This window comes from Podarcis vaucheri, assembly GCF_965113315.1.
Source record: "Podarcis vaucheri genome assembly, chromosome: 15".
NCBI lineage: Eukaryota > Metazoa > Chordata > Lepidosauria > Squamata > Lacertidae > Podarcis > Podarcis vaucheri.
The window spans coordinates 2,204,167-2,225,189 of NC_138753.1; the positions used below are offsets into that span (position 1 = coordinate 2,204,167).

The 21,023-nt window shown below is 47.1% G+C and overlaps 1 protein-coding gene across 13 annotated transcripts in view; it reads right to left on the minus strand.

The window, feature by feature from the left end:
• Positions 1-21,023, minus strand: part of MYO18A (myosin XVIIIA) — a 141,826-nt gene that overhangs the window by 96,159 nt on the left and 24,644 nt on the right. For 2 of the 13 annotated variants that reach the window (XM_082201631.1, XM_082201639.1), the window contains exons 1-3: positions 9,269-9,525; positions 3,984-4,054; positions 2,093-2,148 (exon numbers count right to left, since the gene is read on the minus strand). The exons of the other annotated variants lie outside the window; for them this stretch is intronic. In XM_082201631.1, coding sequence (XP_082057757.1) covers positions 2,093-2,148; positions 3,984-4,023 — 96 coding nt within the window. In that variant the 5' untranslated portion in view covers positions 4,024-4,054; positions 9,269-9,525. Of the gene's footprint in view, positions 1-2,092; positions 2,149-3,983; positions 4,055-9,268; positions 9,526-21,023 lie in introns of those variants that run through there. 13 annotated transcript variants of the gene reach the window in all.

Consider the following 21,023-nt stretch of genomic DNA (forward strand, 5'->3'; position numbering starts at 1 on the left):
CCAGTACCCTGGGCTGAGACACCACCACATACCTGATAAGATAAGAGCAGGCTGACAAGCAACCAAAGGGCTCATCCTAGGACCAGGAAAAATTAAGTTCAAATCTCTAATTCAGCCACAAAGCTCACAGGGTGGCTGTTGCGAGCCCAAAATGTGTGAATGGGGGAGACCCATGTACTACCCTGGCTTCCTTGGGAGGAAAAGCAGGATGCAAATGAAACACAAACTAATGAACTTCATCAGTAGCAGAGTGTTTAAACAGGGGTTTCTCTCGGCAGAGGCACTCAGCTACAAACAGAATAGCAGAGATGCTCTGGGACCAAATAATCACAGTTGTTTAAAACTGAGTCCCAACCAAAATGTGCATTGAGGGAGCTGTTAAATTAATAACACAAATCAGGAGAAACCCAGCCACCACCAAAAGAAGAGCTGTGGCGAATGCGGGGGGGGGGGGGCAGCTCAAGGAATAAAAAGACTGGAAAAAGCTGGGGGTGGGAGTGGAGCCTGAAGGGCCTGAGACCATCTACAAGCCTGTCCCAGAGGGGTAGGTTTCCAGCCCTGATGGCTACAGAAGGATCCCTCCTTCTTTGTCCCTGCCACCATCCATTATCCTAGAACTAGGCCAGAGCTGTGCAGGGGGCACCTTCCCACAGTGATAGCTTTCAAGCCGCACCAAGTGATCAGCCTAACAAAGACCCAGCTTAAAGCGCACACAGGGGAGTGGTTCTCTGGGAACTGGCAGGTCCCACCACCCGAAGTGTATATGATTGGGCACAGGGGAGGCAGAGAGAGGTAGGGATGGTGGCTTTGGAAACGGGCTCCATTAGGGGTCTCTCGTCAGCATCAACAACAAGGCCAGGCAGGAACGAGTCACTTGCTTTCTACATCCCGTGGGCTCAGAGGAAGTGTCGTTCTGCCCCATGGCTAGCACTACTGCTTTGAGGTTTTTCCTACCATCGAGCAGTATACAAGTTTTATGAAATAAAAATAAATAGGACTGAAAATCTGCTGATCTTCACAGTGCTTATCAGACCCAGGACTCACCTTTTACCCTCCACATGCCACATGGGCACGGTTTTTCACCACGCATGTGCATGTTTCTCTTTCTCTGCAACTCTTTCCTACCCCACCCAAAAAATTCCCTGTGCCCACAGAAGAAAATAAAAGAAAATAATGGCAACAGTGTTGGCGCAACCCACTTTGCTTCCCAACTAAGAATGGAGGAATCTGTCAGCTTTGGTTTCTCTTTCTCACAATCTTAAATTCATTTCACCACTTTTCCGTAACAGTTTGCAAGGTGCTTTTTTATTTTTAAAAGTCTTCGTGGAAATTCATTAGCGTTTCAGTGTAAACATCTCTCAATATACACATGTTCATATTTAATTTTGCCTAATACAAACATTTTGCAAAGGCCCCTAACAAAATGCATTTGGTAAGTGGTGTTTTTGTTGTTGTTGTTGTTAATCTTTTGGGGGGGGCTGTTGCTGCTATATTAATTTTTGTATCTGTGTTTTGATTATATGGAAATTGTTCAGTTCAATTGTGTATTTTTGATGTTCTATTTATTGTTGGTGACTACTTTTGTAATGATGTAATTATATATTTTTTCATGTTGTAAGCTGCCTTCAGCATGATTTGAAAGGCAGCATACAAATAAAATGATGTCTGTCTGTATGTAATCTGTGCTCTCTCATAAGCATTTTTATACACATGCCTTGGCTGGAGAATTTCACTGGAAAATTCAGAGACGTGCAAATTTCAAAGGATTGCTGCATTTCCACTTGTGGTAATGTTTCAGATGAGGCAAATTTAGTTAAGTTCACCTTTAAATGAGAACTGAATCGAATTCCTTCCTCCCCATCCCTAGTCCCAACACAAAACATGAAGATAATCTGCCAGCCCCCTCTCACACTTATAGCTCTAGGATCCCACACACAAAAAAATGGTGGGCCCTACAACACACCGTGGAGACTGCACACAAGAGAAAGAAGGAGGGGCAAGACCCACGTCACACACAAACTTGTCCTGGCCTAGAAGTTAGCCCAAGCAAATACCACCACCCCCTCCAGTGCCCAAACCCAGACGGACTTACAGCCCCATCCTCTCTCTCGTTTTTTTTCGCTGCTAAAGGTTTGTCTTCATCCTTCACCTGAGGAAGTCAAATACAGATAAGGAAATATTTCATTCACGCCAGGACAAACAGTTGAAACGTGCACACACACTTTTTCACTAGCACATTCCGGGCAGTCCATATCACAAGTATGATGGTAGCTTTTCACAAGCACTGAAGGGGTCAGGATGCTCCCAGCGGACCTTGTGTTAAGCAGCTACTGGGCAGAAAGCCCATGCTGGAGAAAGGCTGTGTACAGACTCCCATAAACTCTACATCCAGTAGACTCCCACCACTGGGTTGGGAAGCAGCAGACACCCATCACCTTACCCACAATTCATATCTCTTCTGTGGTTTCTTATGAAATACGACATTTTGATGCAGGGGTCTTTTTCTCTTTTTCACCAGGAAATATCTACTAATATTTTCAATTACATTTTAATGAATACTTTTACTAGTTTTATTGTAGTCTGCAGGTTGCATACCACCTCGATATATCTTATGAAAGAGTGGTATATAAATATTTCAATAAATAAATTCCGCCCCCTCAAAAAACCGAAAACATCCAACTTTTATCTGAATTGAGAAAAAGAGCAGCCTTGCTATGTTTTAAGCCAGGAATGTGTACACTCAGCCCAAGTTGGTAAAAAGTTCATCTCTGCAGGACACAGAAGATGACAACATATATTCCATTAGGATCAAAGCAAGAGCAATGGTGGGTGGGGTGCCTCAAGAGTGAGGAGGCAACAGCAACTGGGAACCACCATGATCAAGAGAAACCTGGCATCACAAGAATTACACATTTTTGCTATTTTCTCATCACCCACACCCTTACTCCCCAATCTAGCAACCTTGAAGCCCAGCAAACACAGAACAGCAAACTTGGAACAGAAACTCTGGCAGCAAGGCTGCAATGTGATACACTCCCACCAAACAGGTAGATAGGTTGGTAACACAACGACACAATGACGTATTACTCCAAACCTGGATTGTGAAGACATCACAGTAACCTGTCAGTCAAAAGTGCATTTTAACACCACTGTGTGCAGGGAGGTGCTGGTTCCATTGGCTCTCAACCCACACAAGCCATGCATCGGTGCAAGGGGAGGATGGGGCAGGAAGGAAGGAGGGGGGACACACATTGTTACCGCAAACCTGGTCTTCTTGGGGGCTCCTCACTCCTTGTGAGACTCAAGCACTTGGAAAGCTTAAAATGCTCAGAAATAGAGCTATAAATTAGGTGTGGAGATATGAGTCAACAGATGGCACAAACTATCATATTAAGAGCTCCACACTGAGGTCAAACCCAGGTTTACAGTAACAGCACTCATGATCACACAGTACTTTCAATATATCAGCCTCTACCAACTGGCATCTTCCAGGTGTTTTGGACTACAACTCCCATCAGCCCCAGCCAGCACAATGTAGTCCAAAACATCTCAAGGGCACCGGGTTGGCAAAGGCTCCAATATACAGTGGAGTTAGTAGCACACAAGTTATTTCACAGGCAGATTATTCCACACAGTTGCTATGCAAAGGGCTTGGAGGGAGTGGCTGCCAGTTTGTTCAGTCCATTTGGAGTCTCTGAGAAATGGCAAGGAGGAGAACAGATTCTCCCCAGGGACGTCTGCTCTTCACACAAGCCAAGAGGGGGCCTAGGACTGACCACTGGCATTCCTGCCACATTTCTAACATGACCTCTACTGCTCCGAAGCCAACTCCCTCCTATGCCAGGAACAAGCACAACCTGGTCCCCTTTTCAATGTGCTGCCGCGACTCATGTGCAAAGTGCCCCGTTTTAGGAGAGCAAGGGGGTGGGGAGGGAGAGAGAGGAGGCAGGGAAGGCCAAGAACCACAATAGCAAAGAGACTTCCCTTCTGCTCCCAGAATGCAAATCGTGATGAAAAGGCCATGGCTGCCACGCTGGAGAACCTAAACCCCTGACTGGGAGAGAAAAAGGTGGTAGAGGTTAAGAGTCTGCAGAATGGGGGCGGGGAGCCCTCTGGGTCCCAGGCAAGACAGACCGAGGAACCACAACAAGGGGAAACCTGGGGCAAAGGATTCCTAAGCAATCATGCCTCCAAATTCCCATTCTCTTAACCTCGGGTGATGAAAATGAAATGATACTCACCCTCAATAATTTTTCAGGTAATTCCACCCCACCCGAAATAAGCATTTGCTTTACAGACAGTGCAAGGCTGCAGCCTTGGGATAGTGACTTCCGCAGGCCCTTTTAAATGCAGTGACCTCCTACCTTCTTCCAGTGTAGAAAAACTTGATCTGACAACATTGCCTTAGCTCCTTGTGCCTTCCTTTCTGAACCAGCCTTTAATTAAGGCTCCTCCCCACACACACCCTTCACCTGTCATTATTAACCCATCACCAGTATTGTCCCCAGCTATAATTTGAGATGTCACTTCTTAGGGACTTCTGAGTTAACTGAAAAGCACTTGAAATGCATGAAGATACAGGCTGTGTGGGTTATTCCTTTCTGCTTGTCTTAATTCTCCTTTTCGATTAAAGGAGAGGCAGCCTTCTTTGGCTAACCCAATCACATTTGCAAAAGGTTTGACAGCAGCTTGAGATTCACAGGCAGGTGCCTCTAAGAGCAACTGGTGCAACCAGAATCCTCCATGCAGGTGTTGCAGCCTTTGCAAAGGGGCACAGTAGGAGAAGGGAGAGCGTATCAACCTCTTAACAGGTGAGCTTTGCAGATCCTATAACTGTTTCATGAGCTGGAAGTCCAGGATCAAAATTGAAACAACTGGCTGAGCCCACACAATGTGACCTGGGTTCCTTTATTACAGACAGGGAAGCACAAACTTGTAAATTTAAGGAAGTGGCAACCTCAGCCTTCACACAAGCTGTCATGTCTCAGAAACCACCCAGGCTACAACTCCAGCAGCCCTGAATCTCCTTTTTCACTGAAGGGAGAAGGGATTTGCTACAGATCTAAAGCTGTCTTAGGGGAGCCAAGAGCGAGATCTTCTCACTGCAGTTGCCCCAAAGGCTTAGCAGACAGGTACCAAGGCTCCTAAGACATTTGTGCAAGGGATGGATACAAATGGGGCACAATCACTCACTCTCTGGTTATACAGCATCACCAGCGCCCAAGGCTTATGACAGACACGAAAGGAAACCTGCTCTCACAATACCACATACCTGATGGACTCCTTGCCACAGAAGGCAGGACAGTCACCGAGGGAAATATAATTTTATAAATGGAATTATCAACATGGGTAGGACACACATCCCCTCCTCTGAAGCCAGTGTGGAGACAGAGGCTACTAGGGTGGGTGGGGGTTGCAATCTAGTAAAAAATGATGATATTCAGACTAGTCACTTTTGTAAGACTATTTACAATGTTTATTTAATCAATCAAAAAATATTTACCGTATTTTTCGCTCTATAGGACGCACTTTTTCCCCTTCAAAAATGAAGGGGCTATGGCAGGAGCTTCTCCGCTGCGCCTTTCCGCTGCTCCCTGACCTGCTCTTTGGGGCTGGTGGTGGGCTTCCCCCCGCCAGCCCCAAAGAGCAGATTGAAGGGAACCTGAAGCCTGGAGAGGGAGAGGGGTCAGTGCACACCGACCCCTCTCGCTCTTCAGGCTTCCAAGGTAGCCGCTTGAACGCACCTTAAACGGCACCTTGTTTTAGAGCGGGAAAACAAGAGGGGTAAAGTTCTCCCCCTCTCTGTGCAGCGCCTCCTGCCGCTTCACTGAAGGGGCGCTGGGCAGAGAGGGGGAGATTTTTTTCTTCTTGTTCTCCCCCCTCTAAAACAAAGTGCGTCCTATTGTCCGGTGCGTCCTATGGTGCAAAAAATACGGTATATCCTGTTTTCTGCCTCAATATGAGACACTCAGAAGAAGTTCACAATCAAATGCAATTAAATAACTAACCCTGGGCAGACCAAGCACTGAGCAGGACATCAGTCAAACAAGCCAGTCTGTTCCCAAGTCAAGTTACTAGATGAGAATTGCTGGAACAGCCTCTCCTCTATTCCACTGGGAGGACACATGGCTTGGCTTCTCCATCCATCAATGGGGCAGCTTGGGCTATGGAGGAATCCCTGTGCTAAAGTTCATTTTATGGACTTCTCTCTCCACCACCTTGCAAACGTACTGGGCGGCCTGGCTCGAACTAATGGGTTTTGGGACGGTGAGCAGGACAAGGCCCCCAGGAACAAAGGCCACCGCCACCAGCTTAGCATGTACAAAGGCCCAGATCACACTGCAAGTAAAGAAGCCATTCCCTCTCCACAGGAGAGTGAGAACTACAGAAAAGCAACAAGGAAACCAGCTCCTGGCATATCACCCCCAGCTCCTGAAACCCAGAGACAGGGAGGGGGAGTGCTTACTTTGACGTATAATGTAAGATGAGTTTGAGGGGAGTTGGGGATGTTTGGCCTGGAAAAGAGGAGAGTGAGAGCAGATAGGATAGCCATCTTCAAATATCAAAAGGGCTGTCACATGGAAGATGAAGAAAACTTGTTTCCTCCTGCTCCAGAGGGTAGGACACAAACCAATGGATTCAAGTTAGGAATAACTTTCTGACAGTAAGAGCTGTTCAACTGACTTCCTCGGAAGGCGATTGACTCTCCTTCCTTGGAGGTTTTTCAGCAGAGTTTATGGGCTATAACATACAATTCGATGACAGGGGAAAATTATGGAAGCAAAATTTAAAATTTACTGCTTGTACGGCGTTAAAGGAAAATGTTATGAAAATGTTTTATAGATGGTACATCACACCAGTAAAATTAGCAAAAATGTATAAGACATGCAATAAGTGTTGGAAATGTAAAGAAAAAGAAGGAACGTTTTATCATATGTGGTAGGATTGTAAGAAAGTGAAAGGTTTCTGGGAGGTGATATATAATGAAATGAAAAAGATGTTAAGATATACATTTGTAAAGAAACCAGAGGCTTTTCTTTTAGGGATTACAGGAAATGAAATAAGAAGAAAGGACCGTAAACTTTTCCAATATGCAGTTACAGCAGCAAGAATTCTATTGGCCCAGAAATGGAAACAAGAAGAAATACTGACGATAGAAGATTTGAGAATGAAATTGACAGGTTATGCAGAACTGGATAAATTAACTGGAAAAATTAGATATCTTCGAGACCAAAAGTTCATCGAGGACTGGGGAAAATTTGTGGAATATCTGAAAAGTATATGTGATGTTCAAACAACGCTAGTGGGGTTTCAAGAAGCACTGTGAAATCCGAGATATATTGTTAAAAAGAAATAGGCAGGGGGAGGGAAGACTAACGGCAATATTAAACACAAGAAATGTGTAATTGAGAGATAAATACGGATGATTGTCAGAGAAGCTGAAGGAAGTCCCAAATGAGATAAATTTGTGAAAATTTGGATAAAAATTGTGTATTTATGCTGAAAATTAATAAAAATTATTATATAAAAAAATAGATGGCCCTCTGTCATGGATGTTTTGGTTGAGATTCCTGCATTGCAGGAAGTTGGACTAGATGATCCTCAGGGTCCCTTCCAGATTCTAAAAACCTGCTGGATCAGCTCAGTGGCCCATGTACTGGAGCATCCTGCTCTCAAAGTGGCCAATCAGGTGCCCCAAAGGGAAGCCTGCAAGGAGGACCTGAGCACAACAGCCACTCTCCCTTCCCGTGGTTTCCAGTAAGGGGCATTCAAAGGTCTGCTGCCTCTGACAGTGGAGGGAAAACACAGCCATCAGGGTTGGGACCCCGTGATAGCCTTATCCTCCATTAACGTGTCTTTTAAAACCATCCAAGTTGGCGGCCATCATTGTATCTTGTGGGAGAGAATTCCACAGTTCAACTAAGCACAGGGTGAGTAAGCTCTTTCTTTTGTCTATCCTGAATCCTCCAACATTCCGTTTCCTTGGATGTCCCCAAGGTCTGCTGTTATGAGAGAGAGAACAAAATTGTTCCCTATCCACATTCTCCATACCATGCATCATTTCATACACTTTGATCAAGTTGCTTTTTCTCACCTACTGCATGCTGTCATTTGCACCTCACTTCCAGACAGAGAGAGCCCTTTGCTCAGCAGTTATTCTGAGATGCTGACTCTGTGTCAGGTGCCTGCAGCTGGCTGGCTGGTTGGCTGAATAACCCAGCCTTTGCTTAAATGGCCTTGATGACAAGTCAGGCACTGGCTTACCTCGCCCCTAACATTTGGCATTGAACACAACCCATTCAAGGGGTTAATGGAAAGATGGGAGCAAAGCTTTCCATAAGCCCTCAAGTAAGGTAAAGCACTGAATCTCCCACATTCTGACTTCACCAGACTCGCTGCCCAGCCATTTTCAACTTTTTCTCAGTGACTCATAAGGGCAAGAAACCTACCTTAAAAAAAAAACAATTAAAAAGGAAGCTGCAATTCTCAAGGCTACAGAATTCCACACTGAGGGTTCATAGGACATGATTGTGGAAGGGCAGCATGCACACAGCTCTGTCTATTACTACGAACAGCAGCTCAAGGCACACTAATCACTCTCCAGGAAAGGCACCACAACACTCACACTGAGACGTAACTGCCTCATCCAGTCTACACTCAGTCTCGTCTTCCACTCAAGAGGAGCCAGAGGCTGAGCCCTAATCAGCACAACAGACCCTCTAGGGAAGTACCCAAACGGTCACTCCAGGCCTTTGCAAGAGACGAGTCCCACCGGGGCAGGGAGGGGTGGGAACAAGAAACGAAATCAGTTTAGAGGCTTTACTAGAAGTTATAAGCGAGTTGAGGTTAGACTTTCCCAGGCTGGTCAGCTTTCCCACCACTACCGGTAAATCACACTCCCCACACAACATATAGAGCAATGGAACTGGCCATAAGGGAAACCTGGGGGGCCCTCACACCTCCGGACTTGCCACACTGAATACCTGCTAGGGATTTTTTGGGGGAGACAAAGGGAGAGAGTGGCAGAAACCAAGTCACTCTCCAGTACAGTATCAATGACTGGGAAACCTCAGCAGAGCAGGTCTCCAGCCCCCTGCTCAGAAGCAACTATAAATAGGGTAACAATGGAGGCCTGCTTTGTAGATTTGGAAGAGCCAAAGTAAAGCCCGCCCGCCCACCCCCTTAAAAACACCAGCCAGCTCTCTTCCAAATTTTCATCACCATAAAGCAAGGCACATAATGAGGAAGAGAAGGGTTGTCACCTTACCGAAAATTAGGGGAGGCCGGAGGCCCAGTGAGAGAGGCAGCAGCAGTGCGGGCGCCCTGGCAGGGCTTCCGTTGGAAAAGACTGAGCGAAAGGCGATAGGTAAGCCAAGTGTCACTTCCCAAGCGCAATGGCCAGAGGCAGAGGGACAGCTGAGCTGATACTGTCTGCCTAAAAATAGCCAGGAATGTGAGGCAGGCCTGGGAGAAAGGGGGGCAGTGGTGGTGGTGGTAGAAGCTGGCTTGCTGGTGTCCAGCTGCCCCCTGGTCTCTGCCTGGAACAAGCAGGGCTTTTACAGTCTCTCATGGGCGAAGCCACATTGGGCAAGGGAGGGGGGAGGAAGGAGAGAGAGAGGAGAAGCAGCCTCATCCTATACCGGGGAGAGGAAGTGATGTGGGTGTCTGGCACATGAACCGTTACTGCTCCTGCACGGCAGGAAACCAGCGCTCAGGAGGTCTCCTCCTCATCTGGTGGGGGTGCTATGCGCGAGGCCAAAAAGAACTGCACAAACGTCAGGTGGAGAAGAACCACAACCAATCAAGCAACCTCCACCAGACAGACAAAAGGAGAGTTAGTTAATAACCAGAGACAGCCATCGTAGGTACATGACTTGCACTGTGCTTGCCACTAGGAGAGGGTGTGTCAGTCTGTTTCTGTACTCTGTCAGTTTCAAAAGTGTTCATTTTGCAAGTCTGTTCTATGACATTTTCACAATAATCTTAGCATAACAAAAAAGATCCACATGGAAATTCATGTTTTCTCACAAAACCCAAGCTTCAAAACCATTTTTCTTTCAAAGTAAGAACATAAGAAGAGCTCTCCTGGATGAGGCCAGTGGGCCATCAAAGTTTAGCATCCTGTTCTCACAGTGGTCAACCATATGCCACAATGGGAAGTCCACAAACAGGACCCAAACTCAACAGCCCCGTCGCCACATGTATTCTGGTATTTGTGGGGCATGCTGCCTCTGGCAGTGGAGGGAGAACACAGCCATCATGGTTAGTAGGCACTGATAGCATTATCCTCTGTTACTATTTGTCTAACCCTCTTTTAAAGCCATCTAGGTTGGTGGCCACCACTGCCTCCTGACGGAGCAAGTTCCAAACTTTAACTATGTGTTGCATGAAAAAGTACTTTATTTTAACTGTCTTGAATCTTCCAACATTCAGCTTCATTGGATGTTCACAAAGGATAGTGTTACGAAAGAAGAAAATATTTTCTCTATCCACTTTCTCCGCACCATTATGATATCATAGCTGAAAACTCCATCACAAAATTCAGAAAATTGAGAAATCTAAACAATAGTCAAGTTTTGACTGGTACATTCAGTTCATAGTGCGCGCGCACACGCACACACGTAATTCACATATCCATACTTTTCAGAGATTATTTCGGAACTAAATGTTTAGGAATGAAATCCTTCCTCCTGCACTGCTTAGCTACCCCAATATTATAGTATTCCCTAAATTTCATATGCATGGGGTTAAGCTTCCTTTCAGTGGGATGCAAACAGAGCCACACATAGCAAAAGGGGGGGGGGATAGCCCTTGGTTTGCACCCTGCAGATTGAAGGAGAACCCAATAAATTCAGAGAGGGAACTACCATGCCACTTGCCTCTGGGCAATAATTAGGAGTACTCTTCCATTCAGCAACCCCAATATAGTTGTATTCTCAATATTTCATATGCATGTGGTTATGTTTCCTTCCACCATGTGGGGGCTCTTGATCATGAGCATTTCTTTACATTCTACGTAGTTGTTGGGAAAAGACAGCCTTTTGTTTGCACCCTGTGGGTTGAAGAAGACCATAATATTCAGAGAGGCAACAATCACACCACTTGCCTCCAGACAACCATTTCCAAGCCCTGCTTGAACCGTCAATGCATCAAGGAGGGAGGGAAAAGAGAGCCAGGGAAGAGACTGCCAAAGATGTTTTAATCACACAACATTCAGCCTTGAAGCAAGGGGTTAGACTAGGTGACACGCTGGCTGAAACTTTTATAGAACAGTAGGTGCTGCTACAAAGCTACGCACGGCCATTTCCATGGCAACCAACGCAGCAGAGCCAGAAATAGGAACAAAATCAAGGGATTCCTCCCACTTGACTGGGGAGGAGGGAAGGGGGGGCGTGTTTTGAAAGACATGGCACACGCCAAAAAGGTGGACTCACAATGGTCTTCCCTATGGCAGTCCCTGGGAGCGTCAAAAGGCAATGTTGATGCATAAGTCGCATAGCCTGGATATGGCAGGGGGAAACGGGGGGGGGGGGAGCCCTGTGAGCTCCTACTTCCCACTCAAGGCAGGTTCTGTTGAGCAGACATACGAGCCAAGCTCAACAGGACCATCCCGTCATGGATGCTTTAGCAGAGATTCCTGCATTGCAGAAGGTAGGTCTAGAATACCCTCAGGGTCCCTTCCAGCTGTACAATTCTATGATTAGGCTTAGAGTGGTGCCAAAAAGAATTTCCTTTGGTGGGATTCAAGAACGTTAAGAAAAGCCCTGTCAGATCAGACCAGGGGTCCAGCTACTCCACCATCTTGCTTCCCATAGTGGCCACAAACAGGACATGAGGGCCAGAAGGGTGGTCCCCAGGGGCGGATATTCAGAGGAATGCAGCCCTTGATCCTGAACATAGAAGCCAAGCATTATGGCTAGTAGCCACAGGTAAGTTTTGTCCTCCATGAACCTGACTTGGCGAGTGAGGATATGTAGAAGGCAGCAACACTGGAGGATAAGGCTATCAATGGCTACTAGCCACAAGGTCTATGTTCTGCCTCCAGTATAGGAGGCAGTAAATGCCTCTTAATATCAGCTGCTGGGAACCACAAGAGAGAAGCGTTCCTGCTGCACTCATTTCCTGCTTGCCATTGGGGCATCTGGCTGGCCACTGGGAGAAAAGGATGTTGGAAGACATGGTCTGATCCAGCAGCCAGGCTCTTCTGATGTTCTTATAAATGAATGGGGGGAGGATCTGCTATATGTTCTTAAAGCCTTTCTTGTATGAACTGTTGTTGTTGTTGTTTAAAAAAAAGACAAAACAAATTCTCCTGGGGATATTAACCAGGCTAGTTAAATGTAACCTCCACATTCAGGGGCAGTACAGCTTTGAGTACAGACAACAAAGGGGGGCTCTTTTGCCTTCACACCCTGCTTCTGAGCTTCCCATGTGGGGCACCTGGTCAACTGCTGAACCATAGGGACTTTTTTCACTTCATTTGCTAGCACTCCCTCTCTTCTTTCAGACAATAACTAGACAGGCTGCCCCATATTGTGGCCACTGCCCGCCCCCCACCCACGCGTCTCTACAAGAGGCCTGTATAAAGTCACATTACTCTTGGCAGGGAGAACCCCTCCACTCCAAGAGCTCTGCGCGTGCTAACTGCTGACAGAACGTTCTATAAATAGGCCCTCAGAAATCGAGGAAGGATGCCAGGGCAGAGGGGCTGAGGGGGGCAGGAGGGAAAGAGAGAAGAAAGAGTCATTCAGCAGTTCAGCTTGCTGCTCTCATGTCTTCTCGAAGCCAAGCTAAAGCACCTTCCTCCCCACACCCCACACCCCTGCCCCAGTTTCGCTTCCACATCCAGAGAGGATGTGCTGCTCTGTGAACCTGCAGAAACAAAGTGCCTGGGAGACAGAGCCACCCTTAAGTGCATAACATCAGGCTAGGAAAGCTGCTAGAAAGCAAAGGGGCATAGAGAAGCATTGCTTCACTGACTGAGGGAAGCCCTACATTAAGGGGAAGGCGGCTGGCTAACTGATGGCAAATCAGGCTGCTGAAGTACCACCAAGGTACTTGCACACACACCCCTTTCAAACACTGCTTTAGGAACCCTCCTCTTAGCTGTAATTCATGCATTGCAGGGGTTGGACTAGATGACCCTCTGGATCCCTTCAAAGTCTACGATTCCTGCTTGTTTTTATTTATTAAATGTGTATACTGCCCTTCATCTGAAGATCACAGTGCAGTTCACAACACAAAAATACAAAAACGAGAACACAAAATACATAATAAAAGCAAACCGATTACCATCACAACCACACCCACGGAATGTGGAGAAGTGGCTTAACAAATTCATCTCTCACTTACATGAGACCAGGAAAAAACTTGCTATATGCTGCTGCCACCTTGTGGAGACAGAAAGAGAAGAGGAATCTTAAACAGAAACATTTGAACAGGCAAAAGGAGTCTGGTACATCTTGTGGGTTAAGGGTTCAAAAAAACAGTGTAGAAGCCATAAATGCAGCTTTCTGGGGAATCACAGGAAGTAGCAAGAGCAAAGAGTCATCCGTTCCTCACTGTACAACAGGGATAGCGGGTGCATCACACCCCAGGAGTTGCTGGAATCCAACTCCCATCAGCTTCAGCGTGACCAGTTGTCTGGGATGATGAGAGTCATAGTCCAGCAACCTCTAGGAACATAAGAAGAGCCTTGCTGGATCAGGCCATAGGCCCATTTCGTCCCATTTTCAAAATGGCCAACCAGAAGCCCAATGGGACCCTGCAAGCAGGGTCCAAGTGCAACAACAACTCTCCCCTCCTGATGTTTCCAGAAACTGGTGTTCAGAAGCATACATTCAGAACCATGGAGGCACAGCATAGCCACCTTGGCTAGTAGCCGCTGAAGCCTCACTCAATGAAATTGTCCAGTCTTCTCTTAAAGACATCTGAGGAGCCACACGTGTCCCCATTCTTCCTGTACAACCAAAAGGACCTGCCTATTCAATCCAATCACAGGCAACATTAATAAGCTCAAACAGGAACAAGCCTTTTGGCTGCGCACATAGCCTATTTGCTCCAGAAATCCTTTTGTTAACTACAGTTGCATGTTTTGTCCAAACCAGGAAATGATGGTTAACATTTTTGGGAACAAGGCAAGATGCAAATCCATAGAGATACGATTTTCCAAACACAATCAGTGAGTCAGTGAGCCTGCTTTTGCAGGTTGGCTCTTAGAAGCGGAGAAACAGGTTTTGGTCATGAATCCAGACGACTTCATTAACCCAGTGCGATGTAGCAGGCAAGTGAGTTACATTCAGAGGAGGAGCTCGGGATTCAAATCCTTGCTTAGCCATGAAGTTTACTTGGTAGAATTGAACAAGCTTCTCACTCAAAAACAATGGGGGAAACTATCATAGCTCAGTGGTATCTGCTCTGCATGCAGCAGGTCCCAGGCTCCAACCCCAATGGCGTCTCCAGGCAGGCCAGGGAGAGACTTCTCTGAAAACCTGGAGAGCCACTGCCAGTCAGTGTAGACAATACTGAGCTAGGTCGACCAATGGCCAGACAGCATAAGACAACTTCCAAAGAGTTGTGATGGGGATGGAACAGGATGGCCCTGGATGTACCAACCTCTGCTACTGGGAAGAAGGGCAAGATACAAGTATGGTTAAAGAAAGCTTCCTTTTAAATCCCATCCAGGCACCACAAATAGGCCACAAAGGGATGTCAGGGGGAGAATGAAGAGGGGAAAAGAGGTGGGGGTACTTAAGTTATGATGCTGAACTGCAGGGGAGCTCAGCTCCACTGAAAACTGGCCACTCCAAGTTCCCATTGCCCCCAAGGAATCCAGCTCTGACGTAACCTATTTCTGACACAGCCTTTTTCTTGGCTTCCTGTGACCCTCCACTCCTTCCAGTTGAAGCACATCTTGACATTGTCATCCTGAGCACAAGCACTTCCAAAGCCCTGTTCCCTGGAAAGGAGATGGGGAGGGTTGAGGGGCAGGGAAGAACTAATCATCAGATACTAAGAACATGTCTGGCTCCAGAGTGTCTCCCCAAAGCCAGAAGCCCAGGGACTCATCATCATAACCAAACTTTCCTGTTTGTCTCACATTCCAGCCTAAAATTGTTGATCTATAGAGGAAATGGTACACAGCAAGATCCAAGAAGAGGACAGCCTCCTGCTTCCTGCTCTCCTGCTGCGGATTCACTCCACCAACACAGGCTCTTTGAGGAGCCTCTGGGGAGTGGACTGGAGTCAGAGAAGAGGAGACAGATCCGCTCTGCTCCACCCAGGCCAAATGCCAAGGGCTGACACCACAGGGAGAAAGATATTCGGGAAAGGCAATCTTAGGCGTCATACGTTCTATACATTTAAAGCACATTTGAAGAAAACACACACAAACACACGCACATATTCCTGGGAACTGTGGTTTACCCCTTGTGGAGCTACAATTCCCAGCACTCAAAGGATGGCCAGCAGGCTCCAGCCCTGGCACAAATTACCGTAAGTTTATCTCCACGCCAGGGAACCCAAGGGGTAAATTATGTGTAACCACAGACAGAGGTAGCAGCAACAATAAGAACTGGAATCACAAAAGCCTGGCAGGCTGATGTAAGATCAGTCTCCTTTGGTCTTCCTTTCCCAAACCTACGTGGGATCAGGCAGGACGACATGAGGGGCAAAGCCTTCTTGGTAGTGGCTCCAAAATTATGGAACACCCTCCCAGTGGAGACCTGTTGGCCTCCTGATCTTTCCCCCTCTTCAGTGGGCCCCTTTAACTGGGAACAGGCAGCTAGAAAAAACCCCAGCCCACAGCCACCAAGAGTAGAAATATCCAAGAAATAAATGTTTGAAAATTGAACAACTTCACTCAAGCAACCAGAAGTAGATGTGACCAGGAGATGCCCAAAGCAAAAGTTTGGAGGGGGGACTGAGGTTGCTTAGTGTGTCGTCGTCCCCCCCTCCAAGCCTGATAGGTTTCTGGCAGAACCAGCACAAGCTCCTTGGACTGCAGGCCACAGCAGCTACTGTGCTGGATACATTAACAATTTTTCTGCCAAAAAACCCCTCCTCGTATCCTGCAAAGGAGAGGAGTAATCTGCCTTTGCGAAGGAGGAGAAGCTTCTATCACCAGCCAAGAAAGGAGACCTGGAGGCAGCCTTGAAACAGCACCAGGCGCTGCCTGCAAAGAACCATCTGTCCAGCAAAGAAGCTCAAATGAGCAAGCTGCCAGGTCAGTGAGAAAGAGCACTATTCCAGCCCGCCCATAAAGATGAGACCTTCTTGATCTTGCACAGTGGAAACAGTCACAGAAACGATCCCCCTTCTGAGAACTTTTCAACATTCATCACCACCTTCAGGTAGCTTCATCCTCCTTCTAGGTAACAGGAGTGCAAAGATCCCATGCTCAAAGCACCTCCAGAACATGCAGACAATAATAATTAGCTGTGTGTGGAAACAGATGCAAGGACCTTAGGGAGAGCTCATTACGTGGTCAATTACCACAAGCAATGATTTTGTCACCTGGCAGCCACACTTTCCTTGTCTTACCTGCTTGCTTCAAGAGGAGCAGGTGTGGCTATAAAACAGAAGGTGGAGATGAGGGCGGACTACATCTCCCAGCATACCCCGAGCCTCCCAGACTGCACAGCATGCTCAGATCTGCAGCTCTGAACTGCAGTTCTTACAACTGCAGCCACTTTCCTGTGACTGTTTAGAGAGCCGCGGGGGACCAAGAGCTCAATAGAAAAACAGCTCAGTTGATTTTTGAGAGAGAGAGAGAAAGAGGCAAGGTCAGTTGAGGCAGGATCAATCTCCCAACCCCCACTCACACACAGTCACAACAACCACACATAATGGAAAATTTAGACAGTTCTCGCATCAGGGAGCACATGAGGCAGATGGCACTTGCCTGCCATGTACTTGCTGCTGAAAGAAAAAACAGCCCAGACAATCTAATTCCCCAGAAGGTGATTTGTAAGGACAGCATCTGCCAGGGAAATGGGATGAAAGCCCCTTTCCAGAAGTGGCACACCACTCACCCCTCCATGCAGCCAAAGCAGCCCGCCCTCCCCTCAAATTCATCAGAGCAGTGGAGTAGCGTGGGGGGTGCAGGGGGGGCCGGCCGCACCAGGCGCAACATCTGGGGTTAGGGCAAATCCACGGGTTAGGGGGCGCAAATTACTTGCCTTGCCCTGGGTGCTGACAACCCACGCTACGCCACTGCATCAGAGGAACACTTTTGCTTCTGTGCTACTGTACACATACGGCCACTGAGGTGGAGGTCAAATTGCTATTGCTCCTCTCCTTTTGCACCACTTGCCCACCCACCCTCTCCAAGACAAGGAAAAACCGTAAATAGACTATATTCCCTGCCAGGAGCTGCTTCTGAGAAAAAGAGCACTCTGCCCAAGGTCACATCCACACCATATACAGGACATGTAAAAGCTTTAAACTACTGGGAATAGCCATTTTCAAGATCATTGAAAGCAGCCCGAAAAAGGTTCCACTTCTCGCTGCGAAGTCTGGCCAAAACAGGTTTTGAAACTGAATCACAGATAAAGCATATATTCAGTAGAAGACCCCCAAAACAAATTTACAGAAAGGTGGTGCATGTCTATACAATTCTGGAACAATAAGAGTAGCGGACAATATATTTTCTTGTAATTTATTCATATTAATTTAAATTTCTGTCAAATTTCTGCTCTTTCCCCTCTTTCCCCCCTAATATTACTGTTCTATTCCTCATTTTTATTTCTTAATTCTCTTAATTTTACTACTGTATATCAACATGAAGTTGTGTGTATGAGAAACTATCTTACCTACTAGGAACAAAGCCATGTGCAAAAGAACCTTCCTATCCTTCAATGAGGGAGGGGGCTTGGCCTAATTTCCCATTGCAGCAGAGACAGACAGGAGGACCCTCCATATCGGTGTTTTTTTACAGGTGTTTTCTACAAGGTGTCATTGACACAACAATAAGGCATTAGTGGTGGATTTATACTGTGGCGCTGTGGGTAAAACCTCAGCGCCTAGGACTTGCCGATCATATGGTCGGCGGTTCGAATCCCCGTGGTGGGGTGAGCTCCCGCCGTTCGGTCCCAGCTCCTGCCCACCTAGCAGTTCGAAAGCACTCTTAAGTGCAAGTAAATAAATAGGGACCGCTTTATAGCGGGAAGGTAAACGGCGTTTCCGTGTGCTGCGCTGGTGCTGGCTCGCCAGAGCAGCTTCGTCACGCTGGCCACGTGACCCGGAAGTGTCTTCGGATGGCGCCGGCTCACGGCCTCTAGAGCGAGATGAGCACGCAACCCTAGAGTCGGACACAACTGGCCCGTACGGGCAGGGGTACCTTTACCTTTTTTACCTTTATATTGGATCAACCTCAAGCCATTTTGCTTTCTTAGTTCTTCTGCAACACTTCCCCAGTGTTACCACATTACTGTGGCATGTCCGCACTGAAAGCACATGGCTTCCCTCAAAGTAGCCTTGTGGTCTGTAGCTTATCCCTCACAGAGTGACTTTTGGTCAAGTGAGAAGCAGTATGTTCCAGTAGGAAGCACACAACAGTAACACCCATAAACACACTCATTCACAATCATCATGTCCCTCCCTTATTGCATCCTAGCAGCAGGCAGGGGCGAGGGGCAGTAAGAGGTTAAGGCTACCTACATACCAAACATTTAAAGCACATGGCACCACCCAAAGAAGCCGGGGAACTGTAGTTTGTTAAAGGTGCTGAGAATTGTAGCTCTTATGTGCAGCTAAGCGGCAGTTCCCAGGATTCTTTGGGGGAAAGTTCTGTGATTTAAATGTACAGTGTGGACACAGTTAATGATGTCAAGAAATAGACAACGCATCGGCTGGGAAGCAGAGAGGCATGGAAATAACAGGACCAGCCTTTAGGGGAGCCCACGAACATAAGCTTTCTGCCAGTGAGACAGCCAACCACTGTGCTCAGCCTGCTGACTAGCAGAGACCCTCCAAGCTTTCAGGCAGAGAAGGGTCTCTGTGCCAACCCAAGATCTCCTGGGGTGCAAAAGTACGTGCTCTACCACTGAGCTACGGGATTCCCGCATCAAAGAGTGTCAGTAGATAACAGCAGCACAGCCAGGGAGCTCTTTGCTGCTCCTAGGCTCTGTCAGGCCAGATCCCTACAGACTTGCCCCTAAACCCCAGGGACATCCTTGCTCTGACCCACACATCTGCCTCCTGCAAGCCGCGAAGATTTCATGTTTTGCTTAAAGAAAGGTTCACAGCAAAAGCATGCCTACAAGGGGGTGGACCGGACTGATTGTCAAAGGGAGGCTGGAGAAAGCAGCGTCTGGAGAGCAATCGCAGCCCCCTCAACTGCCATGCTGAGCCTCAGGAATCTGGTTCCTTCCACGCAGACCCCCTGCATACATCTGGCTTGTTGGCAGCTGGAGGGTTTTGCACTCTGCCAGCAGATTCCACTCATTCCTCCTCTTGAGAGTCTGCAGAGAGAGAGATTTTCAGTCTGAGCCCAGAGGCAGTTTCCTGCCTTTGCAAATCCCTTGCAACAAAACTCATCCCCAAGCACAAACTTCCACAGCCTAGGACAGGTCCAGCACCCTAGAACTAAGGCAGGCTGCCTGAAAGACTTGCGGTGCTATGTGTGTGTCAGCAGTGGAGTGTTACTTGGGCCCCGTTATCCACCGACACCTCTCAAATCGACAAACTAGGAACCCCTTGACATTTAAGCCAGTTACCAAGTACATATGACTTAGCACAACACATATCCTTGCCTCGTTTACCTCTGTTGTATCCCTACGTTGAATGTTGGATTGCAAGCTCCTCAGGGCAGGGACCTCTCCTCTTGTATTAAGGGACAGACACACTGATAGCACAACAGCAACCAACTAACCTGGGTTAAGCATGCATTCTTGCTCAAAGTATTTGCTGGATCAGACTAAAGTCCATTTAATCCAGTGTTCTAGTCTGCCACAGCAGCCAGCTGGGTGGATCTGGGAAGCCACACAAACAGCCACTAGGTGGCCCTTAGCCAGAGGACTATTTTGCTCACCCCTAGCCTAGGAGCAGCCTACTTGTACTGTACTCAGAGACAGTGTATACTGAAGTTCCACGGGAACACAGAAAACCCACAGTGTGCAATACGGGGCACAGAATTTAGTTTTCTTTTATTTTCAAAGCAAGTTTCTAGACCATATGGTGCAAATACATATTTGGTTTGGTGGACTATTCCTAGTGAAATCAATGAGTCATATTAGTCCAGGTTTGCCCCAGCGCTGTGTAGAAATTGGGTTGCCTCAAAGATTGATCCAGAAGCTCAATCTGCAGGAATCCAAAGAACAGTGTAGCAAACTACCATTATTTTTAAATTCCCCCAAGACAGACTTTGTATGTGGTCTGAAAGTGGAGGAAAACCTTCCCCGTTATTTGTTTGTTACCCACTCTAAAATCACCCACATAAAATCTATCTCTGAGCAAGCAAATGGTTTCACAGGTTTAAACTGAAATCTACGTTATGTAACCCCTGATAACAGCAATTATTTCAAATGCTGCTCTCTGTGTGCAGAGTCTGCAGGTATGATTTTTGTAGACTCTTTGGAAATATTTTTATGCCCACCAAGGTGGTGTCAATGGTTAAGGTTATATTTTTCTGTGTATTTTATTTCTATGTTTTTATGTAAAAATAATCCACAACAGCCTTCTTTCTCCCTTTATTGTCATGTTTTATCACATTTTGAAACACTGTTTGTTTGGTGTTTCCAACAGCAATAAAAAGACTGATCAGTTAACTGCTCCTATTCACGCACTGCAGAGACTAGATGTAGAAAGTGGTTATGGGAGCAGCTGCCAAGACCATATAACACCAGTCCTGAAAGACCTACAATGGCTCCCAGTACATTTCCAAGCACAATTCTAAGTGTTGGTGATGACCTTTAGAGTATCTCCACCCGCATCGTTCAGCCCAGACACTGAAGTTACAAGGAACCAGGCAGAGGACCTTCTCGGTGGTGGCACCCACCCTGTGGAAAGCCGTCCCATCAGAT